This window comes from Sarcophilus harrisii, chromosome 4 (genome assembly GCF_902635505.1).
Source record: "Sarcophilus harrisii chromosome 4, mSarHar1.11, whole genome shotgun sequence".
Lineage (NCBI taxonomy): Eukaryota > Metazoa > Chordata > Mammalia > Dasyuromorphia > Dasyuridae > Sarcophilus > Sarcophilus harrisii.
In genome coordinates this window covers 175,126,823-175,150,161 of record NC_045429.1, presented here as the reverse complement: position 1 = coordinate 175,150,161, position 23,339 = coordinate 175,126,823, and the positions used below count along the sequence as shown (strand labels likewise).

General features: G+C 32.2%; 1 protein-coding gene across 1 annotated transcript in view; it reads right to left on the bottom strand.

Annotated features, from left to right (window-relative positions):
• LOC116423596 (triadin-like) overlaps nt 1-23,339 on the bottom strand; it is a 116,739-nt gene that overhangs the window by 79,543 nt on the left and 13,857 nt on the right. Inside the window, exon 5 of the mRNA XM_031968596.1 lies at nt 12,835-12,882. Within this exon, the coding sequence (XP_031824456.1) occupies nt 12,835-12,882 (48 nt within the window). The remainder of the gene's footprint in view (nt 1-12,834; nt 12,883-23,339) is intronic.

The window sequence follows — 23,339 nt, the reverse complement described above, 5'->3', positions numbered from 1 at the left end:
CGTGACTGAGCCTTATGATATAATGATGAATTTGGAAAAGTTTTCATCATACAGAAGAGCAAGTGTTAATGGGAAAAACCATTAGTAACTAAACATTGAAGGCTTGGTGTTTTTGATATATCCCTGTGCTCCCACATAATAACTAACCTTAGATAATCTCAAGTCTTTGAAAAATCATTTAGCCTAATTGTTTCAGCTTTCTGAACTCCTGTTTTCCCCTAAGTAGTAGTTCTTAAGATCATGATGCAGCTACACATTTAAAGGGCAGTGATGAAACAGTGAATATCAGCTCAAGTTTTAATGTATTAATGAATCTGTGCAAGAAAGAATTAGACCACTTTGAATTCCATCAGTACTTAACAATATAGAGATATAGTAACAGAAAACCTAGCACTTTAGTCATAGAAGCCTTTGATTCTTGACAGATCCATTTGGACTTCACTGAAGATCTTCATAAAAGAAGGCTTTTCGACAGAAATTTTTGTTTCTTTTGTTTTATTTTATTCCTTTTCCCTCTTCTTCAACATCACATCATCTCAAAAATGAAAAACATTTTTAGGTTTTTTTCCTTAAAACTTATTTGTATGGAAAAATTTAAGTTTGCCTTTAAAATTTTGAGTGATAAATAAATGTTTATACACTCCTATTTTTCCTGGGGACCCCATGCTGATCAAGGCCCAAATTTGACTTCTCTCTTCACCTAATGTCAGTATTTTATCATATATGTCTGTTAATAAAGAAAAGAATATGATAAATAAATCAATTTCTGAATCATAATAACCCATTATGGTTCTTTTGATATTAGAATAATCTTATGCTGAAACCACACAGAAGCTCAAAGATTTCAGATTAGCATTTTACTCTCTTATGATACCCCACCTCTTCAATTTTTGTCTTTGTAAAATGTTTTTCAAATTGTGACATGCCATGGACCATCAAAGTTTCTATTTACTACCAATATAACATTTATGTTTATGGACTTTTTGTATTATTGAATGTGAGGAACTCATGGGCAAACTTCTTTAAAGGTGGCCATAGAAAAACATTTTGAAGTTTTGAATAATCTCTATTCTTGACAAATAAAAAGTATCTTAGAAAGCTGTTTTGGTGTGGTGTACCACACAAACATTTTTCTGGAGCCTACTATATAGTAAGAACTGAAGTAGCTACAAAAGTAAAAATGAAAATGGCCTCTGTTCTCAAGAAGCTTGTACTCTACTACAGTAGAACTTATAAAAAGATAAGTAAAAAAAAATCATAAGTGGTAAATGCAATGTAATTAATCACTGGCAATTGGGGATCCAAGAAAGACTAATGTAAGAGTAGAATTTGAGCAAAACATTAGAAACTATCCAAGAGGCAGAGGGGAAAAGAGCATTGTAGGTATGGGAAACAATCACTACAAAGACATTCAGGTAGAATATTATGTATCAGTGATAACAAGTAGTTTACTTTCGACTGTGGATTCTGTGATGGGATCTCTGATAGAATTACAGGTAGATAGATTCCTTAGATAGGTGGTACAGAAGATAGAATGCCAGGCCTGGAACTAGGAAGACCTAAGATTAAATCTGACCTCAGATACTTAATAGCTATGTGAACCTGAAAAAGTCACTTAGCCCTCTTTGCCTTAGTTTCCTTATCTGTAAAATGAAATGGAGAAGGAAATAGCAAACCACTCCAGTGTTTTTACCAAGAAAACCCCTAATAGGGTCCTGAAAATTCGAACACGACTAAAAGATTGAACAACAATAATAACAATAAAACTGACTTATAGGATTATTGTGGAAAGAATAACTTTATAAATCAAGATCTCAATAAGAATGGTTAATGTGATTGTTTAGCTTAAAAAACTCCTTAGCATTGCTACTGTTTACATATATGTGTTGAATTCCTCTGTAAGAATATAAGATCCCAGTAGATGGGATTTTTAAATTTTTAAAAATTTTAAAAAATTTAAATTTTTTAAAATTTCTAGAGCCTAGCAAACTGTCTGAAATGTTATTGCTAATGAATTAATAAGGGTCACATGGATAGTGCCAGAGCTGGGTATTGTTGAATATAAGTCTCTGACTTCAAATATATCTCCACTTCTCATTGTATCATATAGCTGATTTTCTACAGACCCCATTATTCTTCATTGATAATGGGTTTTAATGTCAAAAAGCAATATAGGATGTCATTAACGAAATATTTAATTTTCTCTAACAAATAGTATTCTAAGAGACAATTCTACTGCAATAACCACTATGATGTTAAGTAGGATTTATAATAGAAAATGATTTAGCTGGAAAACATGCAGTGGATATGGCATATCTGGGATAAGCACTTTTATCTTTCTGATACTAATATTGAAATAAAAGCGAAACCTGCTCAGGAAGATCAATCTGAAAATAGTTGCTTTTTTCTGTTACTGGAGAATTATCTTCCACCATCTATTTGATACTAGAAAGATCCAGTTTGAGCCTATCTTCTTTTCATTCTTTCCTTTCTATTGATTTATGGAATGTATTCAATATTTGAAAACCTGCTGCATTTACAGTCACTTTCTAGCAAGAAATAGGCTTCTTTATTTTAGGGAGGTCATAAGTAAAGTAAATTTCAGACTCTTCAAAATTCTTTTTTATAGAAACATCAATATAAATGTTGCTGTTGCCATAAAACAGAGATTGTGAGAACTACATATTTTGACAGAGAAATGAGGACATGCAGTCATGTATACCTTCTGGGTAAACAACATCCATTAAAAAAAGAAAATTTGCCTTATTTATCGACCCCTTTCCCCAACTGAATGCATTTCCCTCCCCCCATTTCATTCCAGAAAATGCTTTGTTCACTTGGTGAACAAATGTACAATTTTGTTTATAAAGTGCATGAATGAATGTGAAAAAAGAAACTAATATCTATTTATTAAACACACACTGACAAACACAGGAGGCTTCCACAACTTGACTTTTCCAAGCACAACCCTTAACCCCATATCTCAGTTCCAGAAGATGCCACTGTATTTTGAGTTTAAGCCCTACAACTTGAGGGAATGAAGATTCTGCACAGTGAGAATGTGTCACTCTTTCATTTCTAAATTGGCCTCCAGTCCCAAATGGTCCACTAAATGAGAAAGCCATTGAAGGGAGAAGGGAAAAATCAGCAGAGAACAATTTTAGCTTCAGGCCACGCTCAGCTTTTGTAATATTGCCACGTGCAATACATAGTCTGTTGGAGACTAAAAAAGAGCTCCAGCATCAAAGTAGCTGCAGAAGATTAGCTATAGTGGAAATGACTATAAATAGAAGGATGTCCTAATCAGCAACTCAATATCCATAAAGTTTCAGGGATAGGTGGATTCTTGTGCCATCTTGCAAAATCATAAATTCATTTTCTATAGCACATTTCATAATCTGTTCTAAAATGTCAGGAAACCAGAATGAGCTCATTTGCCCTCCCAGAAGAGTGCTGTATATTTCTTTAATTTGCAAATGTCTTCACAGCATGTGCATAAATTGTCCTCCTTTTTCTTTTCTTTTCTATTTTTTTAATTTATTGCCAGGCATTCTAATGTAAGTTCTGTGTCGTGAAATGGTCTACTAATATTTATTAAGACAAATACCTGAAAAATAGCTAATTCCAGGTTCTTTATAGGTCAGATTTTAATATGAAGGCTTTGACAGATAAAGCAAACCTCAAACTACTCTATGGTTATAAAATCATTTGGAAATAAAGCTTTTTTGTGTGTCCCTCTATTTACTACTGCTTTCCATCCCTACCTCCTCAAAGAAGAAAACATCTGGTGGATTATATTGTCTTTTAATTTCTTACCTTATACACCATAAATTATAACTAGGTTTGATTTTGCTTTTAAATTATTTTCTTTTAATAATGTAGAAATTTAATACCATATAGTAGATGGAGGATAATTGCTGAATTTTTTTAGGAAATTAATAACTTTATCTAATAGGTTCATTAAAAATCTTAGACCGGGGAAAGCATTCAAATAGATTAGATGACAAAATTTGGTTGTAGAGCCTAAATGGTTAGTTTAATTTCCATATAGCTGAGCATAGGGACATAGCCAATTGGTCCTTGGGCAGTAAATGTTTAACTACAAACATGTTGGAATCCTGAAAGTGTTATAAGTGTGAGTTATAAGCAAGATTATATATTTTTTTGGTTTGCTGAGATACAAATGACAATAGCAATATTTTTGAGAGTAAATTTAGGCTATACTCACCTAACTCTTCATTTTTCTGTATAGTTATCCACTAGAGAAGCTGAAAGCACTAATGGTGGAAACAAATATTGTGAGTGAAGGGAGGGTCAGACAACAGTGGAGGGCTCTTTTGGGGGCAGGCCTGCTTTTCTTCCATAGATGAGAGGCGGCTCAGTGCATCTGAAAATTATGGGTATGCAATATTCAAGAAGTGAAAAATGAGAAGAAAAATATGGGCAAAATAGTCAACAAGAATTGTTAAAACTACTATGTTTAACTTTGGTTTGGTTAAAAGAATAGATTATTTTAATGATGTAACTTGAATTTTGCTAAATTGTAGGAAAATACGTGAAGGATGTTGAAATTCCATGTATTAGAAAAGAATTTCTTAGATTGCTGGGTGACTTGTTTTGTTGTGGGTACATTTTGTGATTAAGAGAATGAGCACTGGAAATCTAAGCTGAGGTGACTAGGCATGAGATATGGTTTCTATTAGAGTTCCATTCGAACTGAGTGATAATGAATACCCAGAATGAAGACTAAACCTGAATGCCAGTGTGGTAAGAGCTCTATTCAAAGTACTACAAAAGTGGGTATGGTTGGAATAGGCTAAAGTTAAAACTTAGAAAGTAAACAACAACAAATATGTGAAGGTGAGCTCCCTCTTCTCAATCTCCTTGAAAATAGTGTTTTACCTTCATTTTTATAAATTGATGATCATTGATTTGTATATTTTTAAAAATTATCTTGCCATTAATGTAAAACTACAACTAGTCATATCTTAGATAAGAACTGTGTTTTTAATGCTCATTGTGAACAAGAGACTGCAATGTTATTATATGACAGAGATTTGAATCCTGGTTTAAAAAAATGCTATTTTTAAAATCCTGATGGTGGTGGATATGAAGTAATCATGGAAGAATATTACAGTTTTAATGGTTTTTTTTTTTACTAATAACTCTTATGCACTCTTCAATAATGAAGAAAGAGGGACCACATAACTTGGGACCAACCATATTCATAGACTATTAAGTCATGAGGCAACCAACTGGTTGTTATAATGGGACAGGCAAAATTTACATCTGTTGTCCTTTTCACGGCAGTTTTGAGACTTCTAATTTCTTGGGAGTGAGAAGAATAGGACAAATAAAAATCACATCTAGAGTATTGAATGATGGGATAAGTTGGGAAATAATATGAACTGCTTATATTTTTAAAGCAAATGTAGTATAGATTGCAAAATTGAATGCAGATTAGTACAGACCTCTTTTGAAATTTCTTTTTATACAGTTAACCTTGCCAAACAATGGTTTGGTGGTAAGAGAAAGGAATAATAATTTACCACTAGAAATTTATCCATTGTATGATCTTCTTTGGGAAGATTTCATTCTCTCTAACATGAAGTAAGAATGATAATATCTCATTATCTCAGAATCAGATTGATGGCAGCAGACATTTGGATCCTCTAACTAAAGGCATTAGTAAAAATATATTATTCCTAATACCATCTCTGATTACCACCAATCAACCCTCCCTAAATTGCCTGAAATTGTCTAACTTAAATAGTGACCTTCATAGTCAAAATGTCACTAAGCATTACATGATAAAGGACTATGAATTCTAGGCAAATACAAAAATGTAACTTCTGGGAAGTTGATATAACATTTTTAATGAAGCTTTGGAAAGTATATAAATAACTGGTTCTTGAGGGTAAGATTGGTACTGTTCTTTGCCTTTGTTTCCAGTATTTCCATATTTCAGTGGAAATGTAAAGCTCAAAGAGATAATAGAAGTTAAATATTTTACAAGCCTTAAAGTGCTATAAATGCCAGATATAAACATTATTACTATTAGTAATAAACAATAATAATCTCCTGTAGACAGGTCTCTAGACTGAGGGTAATTCCATTGACTGAACCTTCTGGTTCAGCCATATATGCTGATAATTTTTTAATGTGGAGGGGGTTGTAAGAACACATATTTCTAAATTTAATCTTCATTATTAACACTTTAAGTCTAGACAATCAACAAAACAATAAACCAAACCATGATTTATTATGGTTGTAGATTTCTGTAGTATAAATGTTGGCTCACAATGCGAGTTTTCTCCAGCTGACCTCTGCATATCAAGTACTTGAAAAATGCCATGTTAGAGTGTCTTTAACTCTTCTAATATGTGGAGTTTGTTTTATAATTTTCTTTTTTTCTTTGGTGCAGTTCAAGAAATCATTCACAAATTTGGTAAAGTGATTCTCAAGAAATACTTTCAAAAATATGAAATTCAAGAAGAGTAACCTGAAAAAAGAGGTGGTATCTAGGCAAGTGAGATTGTGGGAAATCAAGGTGATTTTGTAAATATGTAAATATGGAGAATAAAAATGCAAATCTATCATAAATAGTCTTAGAATATGATTCTCAGGGCAAATACCATGTCATATATATCTTTTCCTCAGCGCCTAGCATATTGTAGGCGCTCAATAAATATTAATCAACAGTCAAGAAATATTGGCAAAAAATGTGGACTCCATAGGGAATCAATAATATTATTTATCCTCTGACATTTATTGAGGGTCAACAACATGCTTTCCATAGTCTATTTTTTCATGTCCCACTCAACAAAAGGAAAACACATATGCTATTTACAATATTCAAATGAAATTTGATTTACATTTTTTACAGAAAGACTAATAAAGATAATTATTTAAATTAGTACAAAATTACATTATGCAAAATTTTTAAATACATTTTGTGTCTTTAAATACTTTTATATTTACTTTATTATTTCAAAAGTTAAGTTTGATTGTTGATCTTTTAAAATTTCACTTTGATACAGAAATAAACAGCATTCATTATTCAATATTGGGGAAGAAGGGACAACCATTCTTAGAATCCACTAGAAAAGGGGCAAGGCATTCTACTACAACACACTCTGGGAATTCCAGGATAATGTGCATGCAGGGTGTGTTACAGGATGAAAGAGGGAAGTAATGGCTATACATGACATAACACAACATAGTGAATTTACATACTGTTTATGTTGACTTTAAGAGAGTACCATTGGTACATAGTTTACAATATTATATAACATATGGAAAACAACAGAATCTTGTGTTTAAAATTTTTACTATAATGGGCATTAAGGGGCTTTATATTAAACAAGTTTTAAATTTGTCCTTTTCAAATTTAAAAAGCACTATGTTTATGTTTCCATATAATTTCATAGGAGGAAAAAATGAAGCAGATCATAATAAATGGTATATCTGGCTCTCCTCTTTCACCACCCACCTTTTTTTCTAAAGTGTGATATTAAATTAAAATAAGAAAAGTATGGGTAAAATGCTTCATTTAACAATTATTAATTCTGTGTGTGATCAAAAACAAATCATTTAGCCTCTGTGTGACTCAGATAACTAGGATGTATCTACTATGTCAAAAACTTGTTAATACCACTATTGGTAAAGCAGGTTCCCTATTCATGGATCCTTTCTGTATTATGGAAATTGCTAATGAGTCTTGTTACTGACAAGCTTAATATACCAAAATAATAAAATTGTATCTTTTTTCCTTTTAGTCTGGAAGTTTTTGTTTTTTAGTTCAATGAATGTGTGTTTATAAATTCAACATAATAGGTCTCAACAAAATCAAACCATTAAGTTAATCTATTTTTTTTTTTCTTGATCTTTTGCACCTGAATTGACAGAGAATCTAAATAATTGTAAACTAGATGGTGATAAACTTTACTGACTGTTTTTGTACTTTTCAGTTCTTTCTATTGGGGGGTTTTGAATCTAGTAAATAAGAAAAGGCCAAAGAGGGAAAAAAACTTGAACCCAGATTTTCTTTATTCTTAAGGTAATATACTATCTACTTTATCAGACTATCTCATATGGGCACATATGTTTTAGATCTAAATAGTCTCTCTTAACAGTTATGTAACCCAATATCTTCATTTAAAAATGAGAAACCTTAGTCCCAGACAGATTAAGTAATTTTTTCAAGATCACACAAGTAAGTAAACTGAGTCAGAGTTCAAACCTACATCATTTAGATTCAAATCCAACCATCTTTCATTGCACTAACTAAACTTACATTCTTAATTCCATAAAATAAATGTGCTATACCTAGCAACATTCAGTTCAAAATTTCTCTGATTATTTCTGTATCACAAAAAGTTCTTTAAAATATCATTTTAAGAGTAAGAATTAGATTGCTTTAGCAATGCATCGTATGTCATTGTGTTGTGGGCTATCAAGTGAGTTTAATTAAGTTTAATTGTTTCATGATGACTATCTATAGGTTTTCAATTACATATCTTCCTAATCTACAAGGGCAGTCAGGTGGCACAACAATTAGAACACCAGGCCTGGAATCTGGAAGACTGGACTTCAAATTTGGCCTCAGATATTTATTAGCTTTTGACCAAGACACTTAATACTCTTTGCTTCAGTTTCCTCATTTTTATAATGAGCTGGAGAAGGAAATGGCAATTCAAAAAATCCTAAATGGGATCACACACAATAGAACCCTAAATAGTGTCAGACACGACTGAACAACAATTATCAAAAGTTATCAATCAGTTGTTCCCCATTAAAGGTGGAAAATGTAGAGTATGTCACACGAGTTTTTCCTATGCATTTCAAGATAAACATTCTATTAAGAAGGTATTTAAATTCTCTGTATGTTTCTATTTATTTTAATAGGAGTAGAATATGAGGCATGTTTTATCTTCCTGAAAATTAAAATGGAATACCTCGAAAAAATGTATAAAATTTTTTTAACTCAAATGAAAATTTAAGGTCACTGATTTCATGAAGTCATCTAATGTTACAAAAGGCCAAAAGGTATTTATCAAGGATCAAATGACATAATGCAAGTAAAGTGTTTCACAAAGTTGAACTTATGATATAAATGTATATTATTATAACTGTCACCAGCATAGATTAAGAAATAATTTAAAAAAATAAATTTCTATGTGGTATACAGTAGAAAGATCACTGTGTCTGGAATTGGCCTAGATTGAAAATGTATTTGAAATAGTGGATTTGGAGTTAGAGGCCTTTGATTAATGACCTGGCCTTGTAAAAAATATTTTTTCAAAGGTTCTTGGATAAAGTAATATCCTACTAGTCTTTAATTTCATTCCTCATTTGTAAAATAGGTTAATAATGATTCTGTTTATACTACAGAATAGCTTAAAAGGAGTTGAAAATAAATATTATCAGTGAACAATGCATAAATACTATTAGAATATTTGTATATATGTGTATTAAGAACCTGTTTTTCACAATAGAATGGATTTTAAAAGTCATATATTTCACCTCCATCATTTTACAAATAAGAAACTGAGGATGACTGAGGTTCAGTGTTTTGCTCAAGATGAAACAAGCAATAGGTTACCAAGGCAAGATTGAAACCCATCTCTCTTAACTTTTATTCAGATTCACAATTTCTTTGAGAGTATCTTTTTATTAATTATTTTTACTGTTGACCCCAAATAATACTTTTTTGCATTCTCCATCAAGGAAATAAGGCATAATTAGTGACAGTGAAACTATTAGAACATAACATTATAAATATCCCTTGCTCATAATTGCTCTTATGTGATTTTTAAAAACACAATATCTATAACTAATATTCTAAGAACAGTAATTATCGCAAGCAAATATATAGTATTTTATAGTTTTCAAAGCACTTAAGATATTATTTCTTTTGATCTTCATAACAATCCTGAGAAGTAGATCTTATTATTCTCATTTTTGTAACAGGGAAACTGAGACAAACAAGAGTGTTAGTGACTTGCCCGGTATAATACAATTAATGAATGTCTGAGAGAGAATTTGAATTCATTTATTCCTGATTTGAACCTGATCAGTTATGTCTCATTTAACATATACTTCAATATACTGAAACAACTCACAGATGATGGCTTCATTTTTACACCAAACATCTAGCATAATTATTGGTACATAATAGGTGATTAATAAAGATGTGTTGATTAATTGATCATTGAGCTATTAGAAGCATGGTAAAGTGGAAAAAAACAGTGCTAGAATTGAAGTTAGAAATTCTGGGTTTAGATGCCAGCTGTCACTTAACGTTTTCAGTTTCTCATTAACAAAATGAGAGCATTGAAATAGTTGGCAACAAACTTCTTTTCAAGATCAAAATCATCATGTCCTTTTTATGACAATGTATTACAATTGAAGATCAGGGAAATAACACATTTTATCAGGTATGAACAATATATTTGATAGAATATGTTTTGGGCAGCTAGGTGCCACAGTTGCTAGTATCCTAGACCTATGTCAACAAGATACATTTTCCTAAATTCATATATGATCTCAGACATTTCATTGCTATGTGACCCTGGGAAACTCACTTAATCCAGTTTGCTTTAGCCTTCTATAAAATTAGCTGGGGAAGAAAAGGGTGAACCAATGGCCAAGAAAATGCCAAATGGGGTTATGGAGAATCTGACAAGACTGAATCAACTGAAAAACAACAACAATTCTTGATATACTTGTGGATAAGACAGAGAGATGTAGACTGAGTGGTGGTGTAGTTGGTGATTATAGAATTGGTTGAATAGTTATCCCCAAAGAATTCTGATTATTGGATCTATGTAAATATGCCTCTAGTAGTGTCACAAGATTCTGTCCCTCAACTTCTTGGCCATGTTCTGTTCAGTAATTTGCTTCCTAAAGAGTTGGATAAAGGCATAGGAGTGTTGCTTTTCAAATTACATAATGAACAGCACAGATATAGTGATCTCTCACATTGAGCAACAGAATTGCAACACAAGAGTCACCATTTAATAATGAGCAGAGAATTGGGTTCAAAATAATGATATGGGTTCATATTCTGTTTCTCAAAAATTCTACTTGTGACACTGAATGAGTCAGTTAATATTTCAGTGACCTAGGCACTTCCATAACTATCCTTGGTAGAATAATTGCTGACTTGTATTAATAGGGTTTCTCACTACAGGTCTAAACAAACAATAAAAAGCAAAAGAATAAAAAGAAATCTAGCTCCACTGATAAAAATTATGTACTACATCTAAGAACATAAAATTTCATAGAGATTTATTCCAACTCTTAAATCTAGTGTGTTTTAAAAATGACATTATAAGTACAGGATGGAGGAGATATAGCTAATAATACAGTTCATGTACAAACCCCTGAAGATTTTAGTGAACTTACAAGCTCACTATTTGTTTTCAAGATGCAAAATGTCAATTAAAAAACTAAAATAATCTTAAGCTACTTTAATAGACAAATAATTTTCAGAACTAGAAATATTATAGTCCCATACTTCCATGGTAAGACTACATCTAGAGTATTATGCTAAATTCTAAGCATTACATTTTAAAGACACTGGCAAGATAGAAAGACTCTAGAAGAGCCATTCAGTATGAGTCAGTGCCTAACATGATAAATATGAGTATTCATTGAAGAAATGGGAAATATTTAACCTGGAAAGAACACTTCTGCACAGGGAGCATGAGAGAAGTCAATAAATTAATAAAAATTTATTGTGCATTTATTATGTGCTAAGCACATTATTTGCTGATAATAAAAGAAATAAAAAGAAAAAATAAAGATCAGGTCCTGAATATAGAATCTGATTCAAGTATGTAAAGGGCAGTCACATGATAGTATAATCTTTATTCTGCTTGACCATTGTAGATAGAATAAAGCCCAATGGACTGAACTTACCAAAAAAAAAAATGAATTGGATTCCATGTACATGTTATAACTGTCACAAATTATAATAGGCTGTTTTGGGAGATGGTAAAGTCCTATCACTAGAAGCCTTCTGAGTGGTCTAGTGGAGATTCCTATTAATTGAGAGGGAAGAACTCTATGGTCTCTGAGTTCCCATCAAATGCTGATATTCTATAATTTTTTGACTTGGAGAATAAAAGTAGGAGACTCCAAATAACTCTTATAATTAAAATAATAATGATGATGTTAAAGATGTATCACTCTAGTAACAAGGTACAGTAGTACTTGAAAGTATCTTAGCTCTCTCATGCAAAGTTGGTTTATTTTATGGAATTAACACTTTTGAAATAAAAGATTCTCTTTCTGGGAAAACAGAGAAGAAATGTCTGTTTAGCCTCAATATGACTCAAAGCATTTTTGTTATCCTTTGATAACCTTTGGTTCTTTTTTGAGTTAAATCCATGAATAGTTGTTGCAAGAGCAAATCATGTTGAATAATAGCAGGTAAAAATATTGCTGTCACAATATAATCAGTCAAAGAGTCAGGAGGATAAACTGATTTATTATTGGTGATATTGGACTGGCACATAGAACAAAAACCTGGCTGTGAGTTCCTTAAAATATTTCTTTTGTTCTCAGCAGCCTTATTTTCCTCAGGAAGTAAAGAAGTGCTTGGTACAGTTTGCCTGTTCTCAACTTGGAGTGAAAACTTGAGTTACATGAGTATAGACAAGCCCAGATGGCAGGCTCAAATTCTCTGTGGCACAGGGAAGCAATCATTAATGGAGCAATGAATTTAAAAGTTATTGTCTTCTGCCTGTCTGAATCCAGTGTTTTCCTCCTCGTGCAGTTGTCTTTCTAAAGGAGATAATGTCAACGCGCTTCATTTTTTTTTTTTACCTTGCTCAGCTGTTTTGGTTGATTTCTCTTCCTTCTTTCCTGTGGTTGCTGCAAAACAAAGATAAAGCTCAACTAAGACTTCTTGTTGTAATGGAAGCCCCTGGAGGCAGAAATTGTCCACAATAAATTTAGTGTTTACATAAGTCTTTAAACAAATATTGCTCATGTTTTTAAAGGCATCAAAATAATTCTCCCCAATCTATAATGTAGATTAGATACCATAATTTTTTATGTAAAAATGTAAAGGAAAAAAGGGAAAGATGGATTTGGGGGCTTACCCAGCCTGATGATTAACTCAAATCTCCTTTTCTAGTATTTTACTTTTTTTCTTTGACAAACAATCCAAACAAATGCCTTGAGCTTGACAGAATTGCAATTAATTACTTACATTTATAGGCTATGTTGAAAGATCTTTAGTGCCTTGAAAATGTCAGTGAGTAGTTCTTCAAATACAATCTAGACAGAACCTAATCAAGCTGCATGGATTTGAGATTTAGATTGGGATTTATTCCACTTGAATCTTAGGTGGATGAAGTCATCCTAAAACAACTAAAGGACGAACTGGTGTATAACTCAGGATGAATTTCACTTGACTGAGGCATGCTATACTCATTAAATTCATTGGAGGATCTTATTTGAATGTTAAATATTTGAACATTAAAAGAGTAATGGAATTAGTCATCAAAATAAATTTCATCCTGGAAAATAAAACAGTAATTGTTAATGTCCTACAATGTGAAATATGAATGTAAAATTTGTCAAAGTGCTTATAAATGCCTAGATGACAAAGAGCAAAGTCCTTTTCATAACTGTATCTCAATGTTTCCCAATATACTCTGTAAGTTTGAAATCTTCCATCAATATGCCTTTGTTAAGTGTCTATTATATATCAATTAGTGTGCTAAATACCAGGGGGAAAAGACAAAACTGGGCATTCCCCTTTCTTCACAAAAGAATGCAGTATCTTGCTGTATAGGACTATCTGACATGTCTTTTTCCTCCCATGTGTAGTGCAGTGCCTGCACATAGAAAGCAATTAATAGTGAATGAATAAATGAACCTGAAAATGTTTGCTTGAAAATATAAAAATCTATAGAGAATATATATATATATATATATATATATATATATATATATACACATATGGCAAAAAACTGTCTTTTATGAAATTATATAACAAGACTGTAGCAAATGCTGTAATATTACTTTACTAGTCTAGATATTCTAACACATGGTGCCAGTTAAGACTGAATCATGTAGTTCTGCTTTAGGCAAGGATGGTCTGAAGATAGCAAGTATCACAATATCTTCTATTATGGGCATCTGGAAAACCATCACATATAAAACACATTTGAGTGGTTGATTTAAATATTTAAATATTTTGTTCCTTTTAACTTCTATTCATTTAGAATCAGACAGATAAAAATGGAAGAAAGAGATAAAGGTTTCATTCGAGTGAATATTCCCAAGCCCATTATGTACAATGTTAATTATATACATATTTATAGTATATACTTATGTACATTTACATACTATACCACATACTATATGTGTATATATATACATATACATGCTATATTTGGGCAAACTATACTTGAAAAATTGGATCCAAAGATTTTATTGCTTAAAGGCTTTCTCTTTTTTCCTCTTTTACATTTTAAAGGTTTTATTGATTTTTCCCCCTAATTGTCATTTCCCTATGATTCTCACTCTAAAGAACATTCTCTTATAACAATAAGTACAACCAAGCTAAATAAAACAACATATTGTCCATTCCTGAAAAGGTGTGGTACATTCTATATTGCCTGTAGTCTCTTCACACAGTATAATTAGATTCAATCTAAAACAATTAAACTAGTATTGCAACTTCTTATTGTGTGCAAAGCATTCAGTCATTCATTTCACCAATATTAATCAAGTATTAGTGTAAAGATCAATAGACTAGCAGTCAAATATCTTAGCTCTGAAACAGTAATCATTTGTGGAACATATCAACTTCTCTGAATTTCATTTTCTGAATTTTCAGAATTTCAGTGTATAAGAAACACACACATATTTAATGTTACTTAGAAATTTTCAGTAGCATCTACCTATTCATGGCCTCATATCATTGGAAAGATAATGAAATGGTTTGCCATTTCCTTATTTAGCTCATTTTGCAGTTGAGGGAACCAAACAAACGCAGTTATGTGATTTTCCCAAAGTCATACAGATAATAAGTTATCAGAGGCCAGTATGGAAAATAGATGACAACTTAAGAGGTGTATAAATGTAAACTTTTAAAGGAAGCCATGTTGGATGATACGAGACAAAAAGTGACAAAAATTAAATACAAATAGGAATCTCACAATATGTCCTATGAGTACTTATCAAATGAGCAATACAGAAAATAAAAGCTATCAGTTACCACTGACTAAAAAAGACAATGAACTTTAGATGTATAAATGTATACAAATATATACAAATGTGTACAAATGTATAAAATACATACATTTATACACTGTATATATAAATATGTATACATATATAAAATTATACACTGTATACATTTATACATTATCAAAACAATATATCAAAAAGATACCAAGAAATCATTGCTCTAGGAAAGAGCCCACTCCCATTTGGTCAAACTAATTTATTTTATTAAGGCTGGGGCTATGAGACTCATACAGTACATTATGGTTCATCAGTAAAACATGCACCAAAAGAAAATCATGTACACAAAAGAACCACAATAGGTTGGTATGAGCACTTTATCTTAAATATACCAATTTTTTTTTAAAGTACACCATATAGATAAATGATATGCATTGATTGACTGGAAACTATTTTTTCAGAAGGCAGACTGAACCTAAAATTTTTTGAAGGAACATTCTGTCTACTTCTCCCCAGAGGATCTCTGAGAGATGAGAGTTTAGAAAGAGCAGTATGTCACTTTGTGTGTTTCTGGGCACATTTAACATTATGTGGTACACTATAAATAATTGCAGGGGAAATAAGTGGATCTGGGACCAAGCCCTTTCCAACATTTTCTACACATTTGGAACATTGTGTTCAATTCTAGTTATAAGCAGGATTTGCGAATATCTAGAAAAAAGAAAATAATAATTACAAAAAAAAATAATATACCTCTTGAGAATGTCATCCCCAACTAACTTAATTTCTCTTTTATTTTGACAATATTACCAGGTACCAAGGTACCTTCGGGATTCTGGAGCAATATGATGTTACTAAATTTATTTCCTTAATACATTACTTATCTGACTGAATTCACATGCTCATATTATTCATATTAAATACCTATTTCATCCTAAATACACCACTCTGTTATTCACTATGATATATACAAATTTAATGACTGCCACCTCTGTATGGATAATTTTCTCTTAACAAGCATTCATCTAATATTATATCAGTAATATATAATGCCAGAATAATGAAATAGGACTACTTAAAAACACATTAAAACCCATTTTCTATGGATTATAATTAATGACCTCCCAAATACTTATTTGATCAAACTGTACATACAAAAATTCTAATTAGTCTAAACAAAAGGCAAAAATGGTGAAAAAAATTTTTGAAAGTCATACTGTCATTTTAAAGCAGAACTTAGTTATATCATTAGTCTTTATATGGAAATTAATTATTGTATTTAACACACTCATGAAGTTATTTCTAGAATTATTTTTGGCAAATTTAACAAACTTATCAAGTTATTTCTTTTTATTTTATTATAGCTTTTTATTTACAAGATATATGCATGGGTAATTTTTCAGCATTGACCTTTGCAAAACCTTCTGTTCCACCTTTTCCCTTCCTTTCCTTGACTCTCTCCCCTAGATGGCAGGTAGATCAATACATGTTAAATATGTTAAAGTATATGTTAACTACTCTCACTCTCTCTCTCTCTCTCTCTCTTTATATATATATATATATATATATATACACACATATACGTAGTTATTTTGCTGCACAAGAAAAATCAGACTTAGAAATAAGGTAAAATTAACCTGAGAAGGAAATAAAAAATGCAAACAGACAAAAACAGAGGGAATGGAAATGCTATGTTGTGGTTCACACTCATTTCCCAGAGTTCTTTCGCTGGGTATAGCTGGTTCTCTTCATTATTGAACAAATGGAGCTGATTTGGTTAATCTCATTGTTGAAGAGAGCCTCAGCCATCAGAATTGATCATCATATAGTATTGTTGTTGAAGTATATAATGATCTCCTGGTCCTGCTCATTTCACTCAGCATCAGTTCCTGTAAGTCTTTCCAGGCCTTTCTGAAATCATTCTGCTGGTCATTTCTTATAGAACAACAATATTCCATAACATTCATATACCACAATTTATTCAGCCATTCTCCAATTGATGGGCATCCATTCAATTTTCAATTTCTAGCCACTACAAAAAGGGCTGCCACAAACATTTTTGCACATACAGGTCCCTTTCCCTTCTTTAAGATCTCTTTGGGATATAAGCCTAGTAGTAACAATGCTGAATCAAAGGGTAGACATAGTTTGATAACTTTTTGGTTATAGTTCCAAATCTCTCTCCAAAATGGCTGATGTATTCACAATTCTACCAACAGTGTATCAGTGTTCCAGTTTTCCCACATCCTCTCCAACATTCAGCATTATCTTTTCCTGTCATCCTAGCCAATCTGAGAGGTGTGTAGTGGTATCTCAGAGTTGTCTTAATTTGCATTTCTCTGATTAATAATGACTTGGATCATCTTTTCACATGGCTAGAAATAGTTTCTATTTCTTCATCCAAAAATTGTCTGTTCATATCCTTTGACCATTTATCAGCTGGAGAATGGCTTGATTTCTTATAAATAGGAGTCAATTCTCTATATATTTTAGAAATGAGGCCTTATCAGAACCTTTGACTATAAAAATGTTTTCCCAATTTATTGCTTCCCTTCTAATCTTGTCTGCATTAGTTTTGTTTGTACAAAAACTTTTAAATTTGATATAATCAAAATTTTCTATTTTGTAATCAATAATGATCTTTAGTTCTTTTTTGGTCATAAATTCCTTCCTCCTCCACAGGTCTGAGAGGTAAACTATACTATGTTCTTTTAATTTATTTATAATTTCATTCTTTATGCCCATTTTGACCTTATCTTGGTGTACTATGTTAAGTGTGGGTCAATGCCTAGTTTCTGCCACAGTAATTTCCAATTTTCCTAGCAGTTTTTGTCAAATAGTGGATTCTTATCCCAAAAGTTGGAGTCTTTGGGTTTGTCAAACACTAGATTATTAAAGTTATTGACTATTTTGTCCTGTGAACCTAACCTATTCCACTGATCAACTAGTCTATTTCTTAGCCAATACCAAATGGTTTTGGTGACTGCTGCTTTATAATATAGTTTTAGATCTGGTACAGTTAGGCTACTTTTATTGGATTTTTTTTTTCATTAGTTCCCTTGAAAGTCTTGACCTTTTGTTCTCCCAGATGAATTTTTTGTTTTTTTTCCTAGGTCATTAAAATAGTTTTGTTGGGAGTCTGATTGGTATAGTACTAAAGAAATAGATTAGTTAAGATAGTATTATCATCTTTATTATATTCGCTCAACCTATCCAAGAACACTTAATGTTTTTCCAATTGCTTAGATCTGACTTTATTTGTTTGGAAAGTGTTTTGTAATTTTGCTCATATAATTCCTGAAATTTCCCTTGGCAGATAGATTCCCAAATATTTTATACTATCAGCAGTTACTTTAAATGGAATTTCTCTTTGTATCACTGTTAGAGTTTGTTAGTAATATATAAGAATGCTGATGATTTATGTGGGTTTATTTTGTATTCTGCAAATTTGCTGAAGTTGCAGATTATTTCTAATAGTTTTTAGTAGAATTTCTGGGGTTCTCTAAATATACCATCATACCACCTGCAAAGAGTGATAAATTGATTTCCTCATTACCTACTCTAATTCCTTTAATCTCTTTCTCAACTCTTATTGCCTAAGCTAGCATTTCTAATACAATATTGAACAGTAATGGTGATAGTGGGCAACTTTGTTTCACTCCTGATCTTATTGGGACTGGTTCCAGTTTATACCCTTTACATAAGATGCTTACTGATGGTTTTAAATAAATGCTACTGACTATTTTTTTTAAAGTCCATTTATTCCCTTACTCTCAAGTGTTTTTAATAGGAATGGGTGTTGAATTTTGTCAAATACTTTTTCTGCATCTACTGAGATGATCATATGGTTTTTGTTAATTTGGTTATTGATATAGTTGATTATGCTAATAGCTTTCCTAATATTGAACCAACCATGTATTCCTGGTATACTTGGTCATGGTTTATTATCCTGGGGATGATTTTCTGTAATCTTTTTGCTAACATTTAAGATTTTAGCATCAATATTCATTAGGGAGATTGGTCTAAAATTTTCTTTCTCTGTTTTCAACCTACCTGGTTTAGGTATCATTACTATGTCTGTGTCGTAAAAGGAATTTGGTATGAGTCCTTCATTCCCTATTTTTTTAGATAGTTTATATAACATTGGAGTTAATTGTTCTTTAAATGTTTGGTAAAATTCACATGTAAATCCATCTTGTCCTGGGGATTTTTTCTTAGGGAGTTGATTAATAGCCTATTCTATTTATTTTTCTAAAATGGGGACTATTAAAACAGTTTACTTCCTCCTATGTTAATCTGGGAAGCCTATATTTTTGGAGGTAGTCATCTATTTCACTTAGGTTCTCAAATTTTTTGGCATAAAGTTGGGCAAAGTAACTCCTAATTTCCTCTTCATTGGTGGAAAGTTCTTCCTTTTCATTTTTAAGACTAACAATTTGAGTTTTCTCTTTCCTTTTTCTAATCAAATTTACCAAAGGTTTATCTATTTTATTGCTTTTTTTCATAAAACCAACTCTTGGTTTTATTAATTCAATAGTTTTTTTTTTACTTTCAATTTTATTAATTTCTCCTTTTAATTTTAGAATTTCAAGTTTATTATTTGATTGGGGGGGTTTAATTTGCTCTTTTTCTAGCTTTTTAAGTTTCAAGCCCAATTCATTGATCTTCTCTTTCTTTATTTTATTTAAGTAAACCTCTGGAGATATAAAATTTCCCCTTTACCACCTTGGCTGCATCCCACAAATTTTGGTAGGATATCTCATTGTTGTTATTCTTGTGGGTGAAATTACTACTTATATATATATGATTTGCTATTTCACCCATTCATTCTTTAGGATGAGATTATTTAGTTTCCATTTACTTTTTGGTCTATTTACCCTTACCTTTATGTTGAATGTAGTTTTTATTACATTGTGATCTGAAAAGAATGCATTTACTACTTCTACCTTCCTGCATTTAATTTTGAGGTATTTATGTCCTAATATATGGTCAATTTTTGTACAGGTTCCACGAACTGCTGAGAAGGAAGTGTATTCCTTTCTGTCTCCATTCAGTTTTCTCCAAAGACCTATCATACCTAATTTTTCTAATACTCTATTTACCATTTTAACTTCTTTCTTGTTTTGTGTTTTGATTTATCTAATTCTTAGAGTTCGAGGTTGAGATCTCCCACTATTATTATTTTGCTGTCTATTTCTTCTTGCAACCCTCTTAATTTCTAATTTAGGAATTTAGATGCTATACCACTTGGTGCATATATGTTTAATATTGATATTGCTTCATTGTCTATAGTACCCTTTAGCAAGATGTAGTTTCCTTCCTTATCTCTTTTAGTTAGATCAATTTTTTGCTTTTGCTTGATCTGAGATAAGGATGGCTACTCTGCTTTTTTGACTTCACCTGAAGCATAATAGATTCTGCTTCAGCCTTTTACCTTTACTCTGTATGTATCACTCTGCTTTAAATGTGTTTCCTATAAACAACATATTGTAGGATTCTGGCTTTTGTTCTAGTCTGCTAGACTTTGTTTTATGGGAGAGTTCATACCATTCACATTTATGGTTAAAATTACTAACTCTGTTTTTTCTGCCATCTTATTAGCCCCAGATTATGCTTTTCTTTTTCTTTCCTCCCTTCTCTCCTCCCCAGTATTAAACTTATGGGCACCATTTGCCTCACACAACAATCCCTCTTTAGAATCCCTCCCAGTCCCTTTGAGTCCCTTCCCCTTTCTTATACTTTTCCCTTATTTTTTTTTCTGTATTCCCTTCTATTTAGCTTACTCCTCACCTTTTCACTTTTCCCCTCCCACTTTTCAATGAGGTGAGAGAAGTTTCTCTGTAAACCAAATATCTTGAGCCAAATCTGATGAGAGTAAGATTCATATAATGTTCTTCCCCCTCCCTCAATTCAGATATGATAGGTTTCTTTTGTCTCTATGTGAAATGTAATTTTCCTCTTTTTATCTCCCCTTTCCCCTTTTTTTGATAGAATCCCCTTTCCAATTCTAATTCCTTTTTTGTATTATAACAATAAAATCAAGTTGTTCACATGCTTTTTATGTATGCCTGTAACAGAAATACAGTTCTCAAGAGTTTTTTTTTTTTTTAATCTTTTATGCTTTTCTTGAGTCCTATATTTGGAGGTCAAATTTTTTGTTTAGCTCTGTGTTTTTTCATTAAGAATAAATGGAATTCACCTATTTCATTGAATGTCCATGTTCTTTCCTGGAAAATAATACTCAGCTTAGCTGGATAGTTTATTCTTGGCTGCATTCCAAGTTCTTTTGCCTTTCGGAATGTCAGATTCCAGGCCCTTCAATCCTTTAATGTGGAAGCTGCTAGATCTTGATTGATTCTTATTGTGGTTCCTCAGTGTTTGAATTGTTTTCTTCTGGCTGCTTGTAATATTTTCCCCCTAGTCTGATAGTTCTGAAATTTAGCCACAATATTCCTTGGAGTTTTTATTTTGGGGTCTCTTTCAGAAGGTGTTTGATGAATTCTTTCAATGCCTATTTTACCTTCTGATTCTATTACATCTGGGCAATTCTCTTTGATGATTTCCTGTAAAATAGTGTCTAGGCTCTTTTTTTTATCATAAATTTCAGGAAGTCCAATAATCCTCAGATTATCTCTCTTAGATCTGTTTTCTAGGTCTGTTTTTTTCCAAGTAGATATTTAACATTGTTTTCCTATTTTTTTTCAAATTTTTGGTTTTACTTGATTGATTCTTGATGTTTCAAAGAATCATTCATTTATATTTGTTCAGTTCTGATTTTTAATGAGTTATTTTCTTCATTAACCTCTTAAACTTATTTTTGTATATGTCCAATTGAGATTTTAACTGAGTTGTTTTGCTCTATGGAATTTTTTTCTATTTCAGTAATTTTTTGGATGAGTTATTTTCTTTTTCCAATTCACAAATCCTACTTTCCTGGGAGTTCTTTATCTTTTCTGATTCACAAATTCTGTTTCCCTGGGAGTTCTTTACCTTTTCCAATTTACATTTCAGGAAGTTGTTTTCTTTTTCTACTTTATCAAATTTTTATTTTAATGATTTATATGCTTTTCCCATACTTTCTTGCAGAGCTTCTTTTTCCTTTCCCCATTTTTCTTCTAGCTCTCTTTTAAAAGCTTTTATAATTTCTTCTAGGAGATCCTTGTGTGAGGGGGATCAGTTTATATCTCCCTTTGAGGTTTTGTCTGGAGACTGCTATTAGTCTCCTCAGGGTTGGAAATCTGCTCTCTTTCTGTATAGAAGCTATCTATAGTTAGAGTTCGCTTTGCTTTTTTACTCATTTTTTAAAAGCTCTTGGTATCTGCCTTCAGGGCAAGGAGGTTACCAACTTCCTGTACAGAACAGGGACAGATGGACAGTAGCTGTCCTGCGAAGGGGTTGCAAATTGCAGCTGAGCTGCCAAAGTGCGACTGTCCTGAGCAGAGCTCCATGCAGTGAAAGTGTCACTGCCCTGGGCAGAGCTCTGCTGTGCTAAAGAAGTGTGACTGCCCTGGGCAAAGCCCCACACTGTGGAATGTGGCTGAGCAGCTGTGCTGTGGTCCATGTTGAGTCACTCTTGGTCCTGGATGGGTGTGACCAAGCCCTGTTAAACTCTGCTGTTTTGAGGTACACTCTACCTTTGGCATTTGTGTAACTTCTCTGCTGATCTATGGCTTTGCAACCAAAGCAGAGCAGCCAACATATGGTAGAGTCTGCACCCCACCCTGGTCCGCTCAGTGTGTGCTAGCCCCTGTATTCTGCCTCCCTGCTTATGCTGCCCCCCCCACCTCCCACTCCCACATCAGGACAGACCTTTACTGGTGATCTTCCAGATTATTTTCTGCTGGTAATTTGTTGTACTCCCAATATTTGTGGATTCTACCAGTCAAGCACTATTTCAGAGGCTGTTTGGTAATCAGTAAGTAAGGGTAGAAGGGAACTCAGAATGAAGCATGTGTCCTCTCTGCCATCTTGGCTCTGCCTCTCCGCCCCCCCCCCATTAAGTTATTTCTAGAATTAATTTTGGAATGAAAATATTCCATTCAGATAAAGACAAGAAGATAAATCAATTGAATTATTAAAATATTTTAAATATAAAAGTCAGAGGGCAAATAACTGCTTAAAACATATGA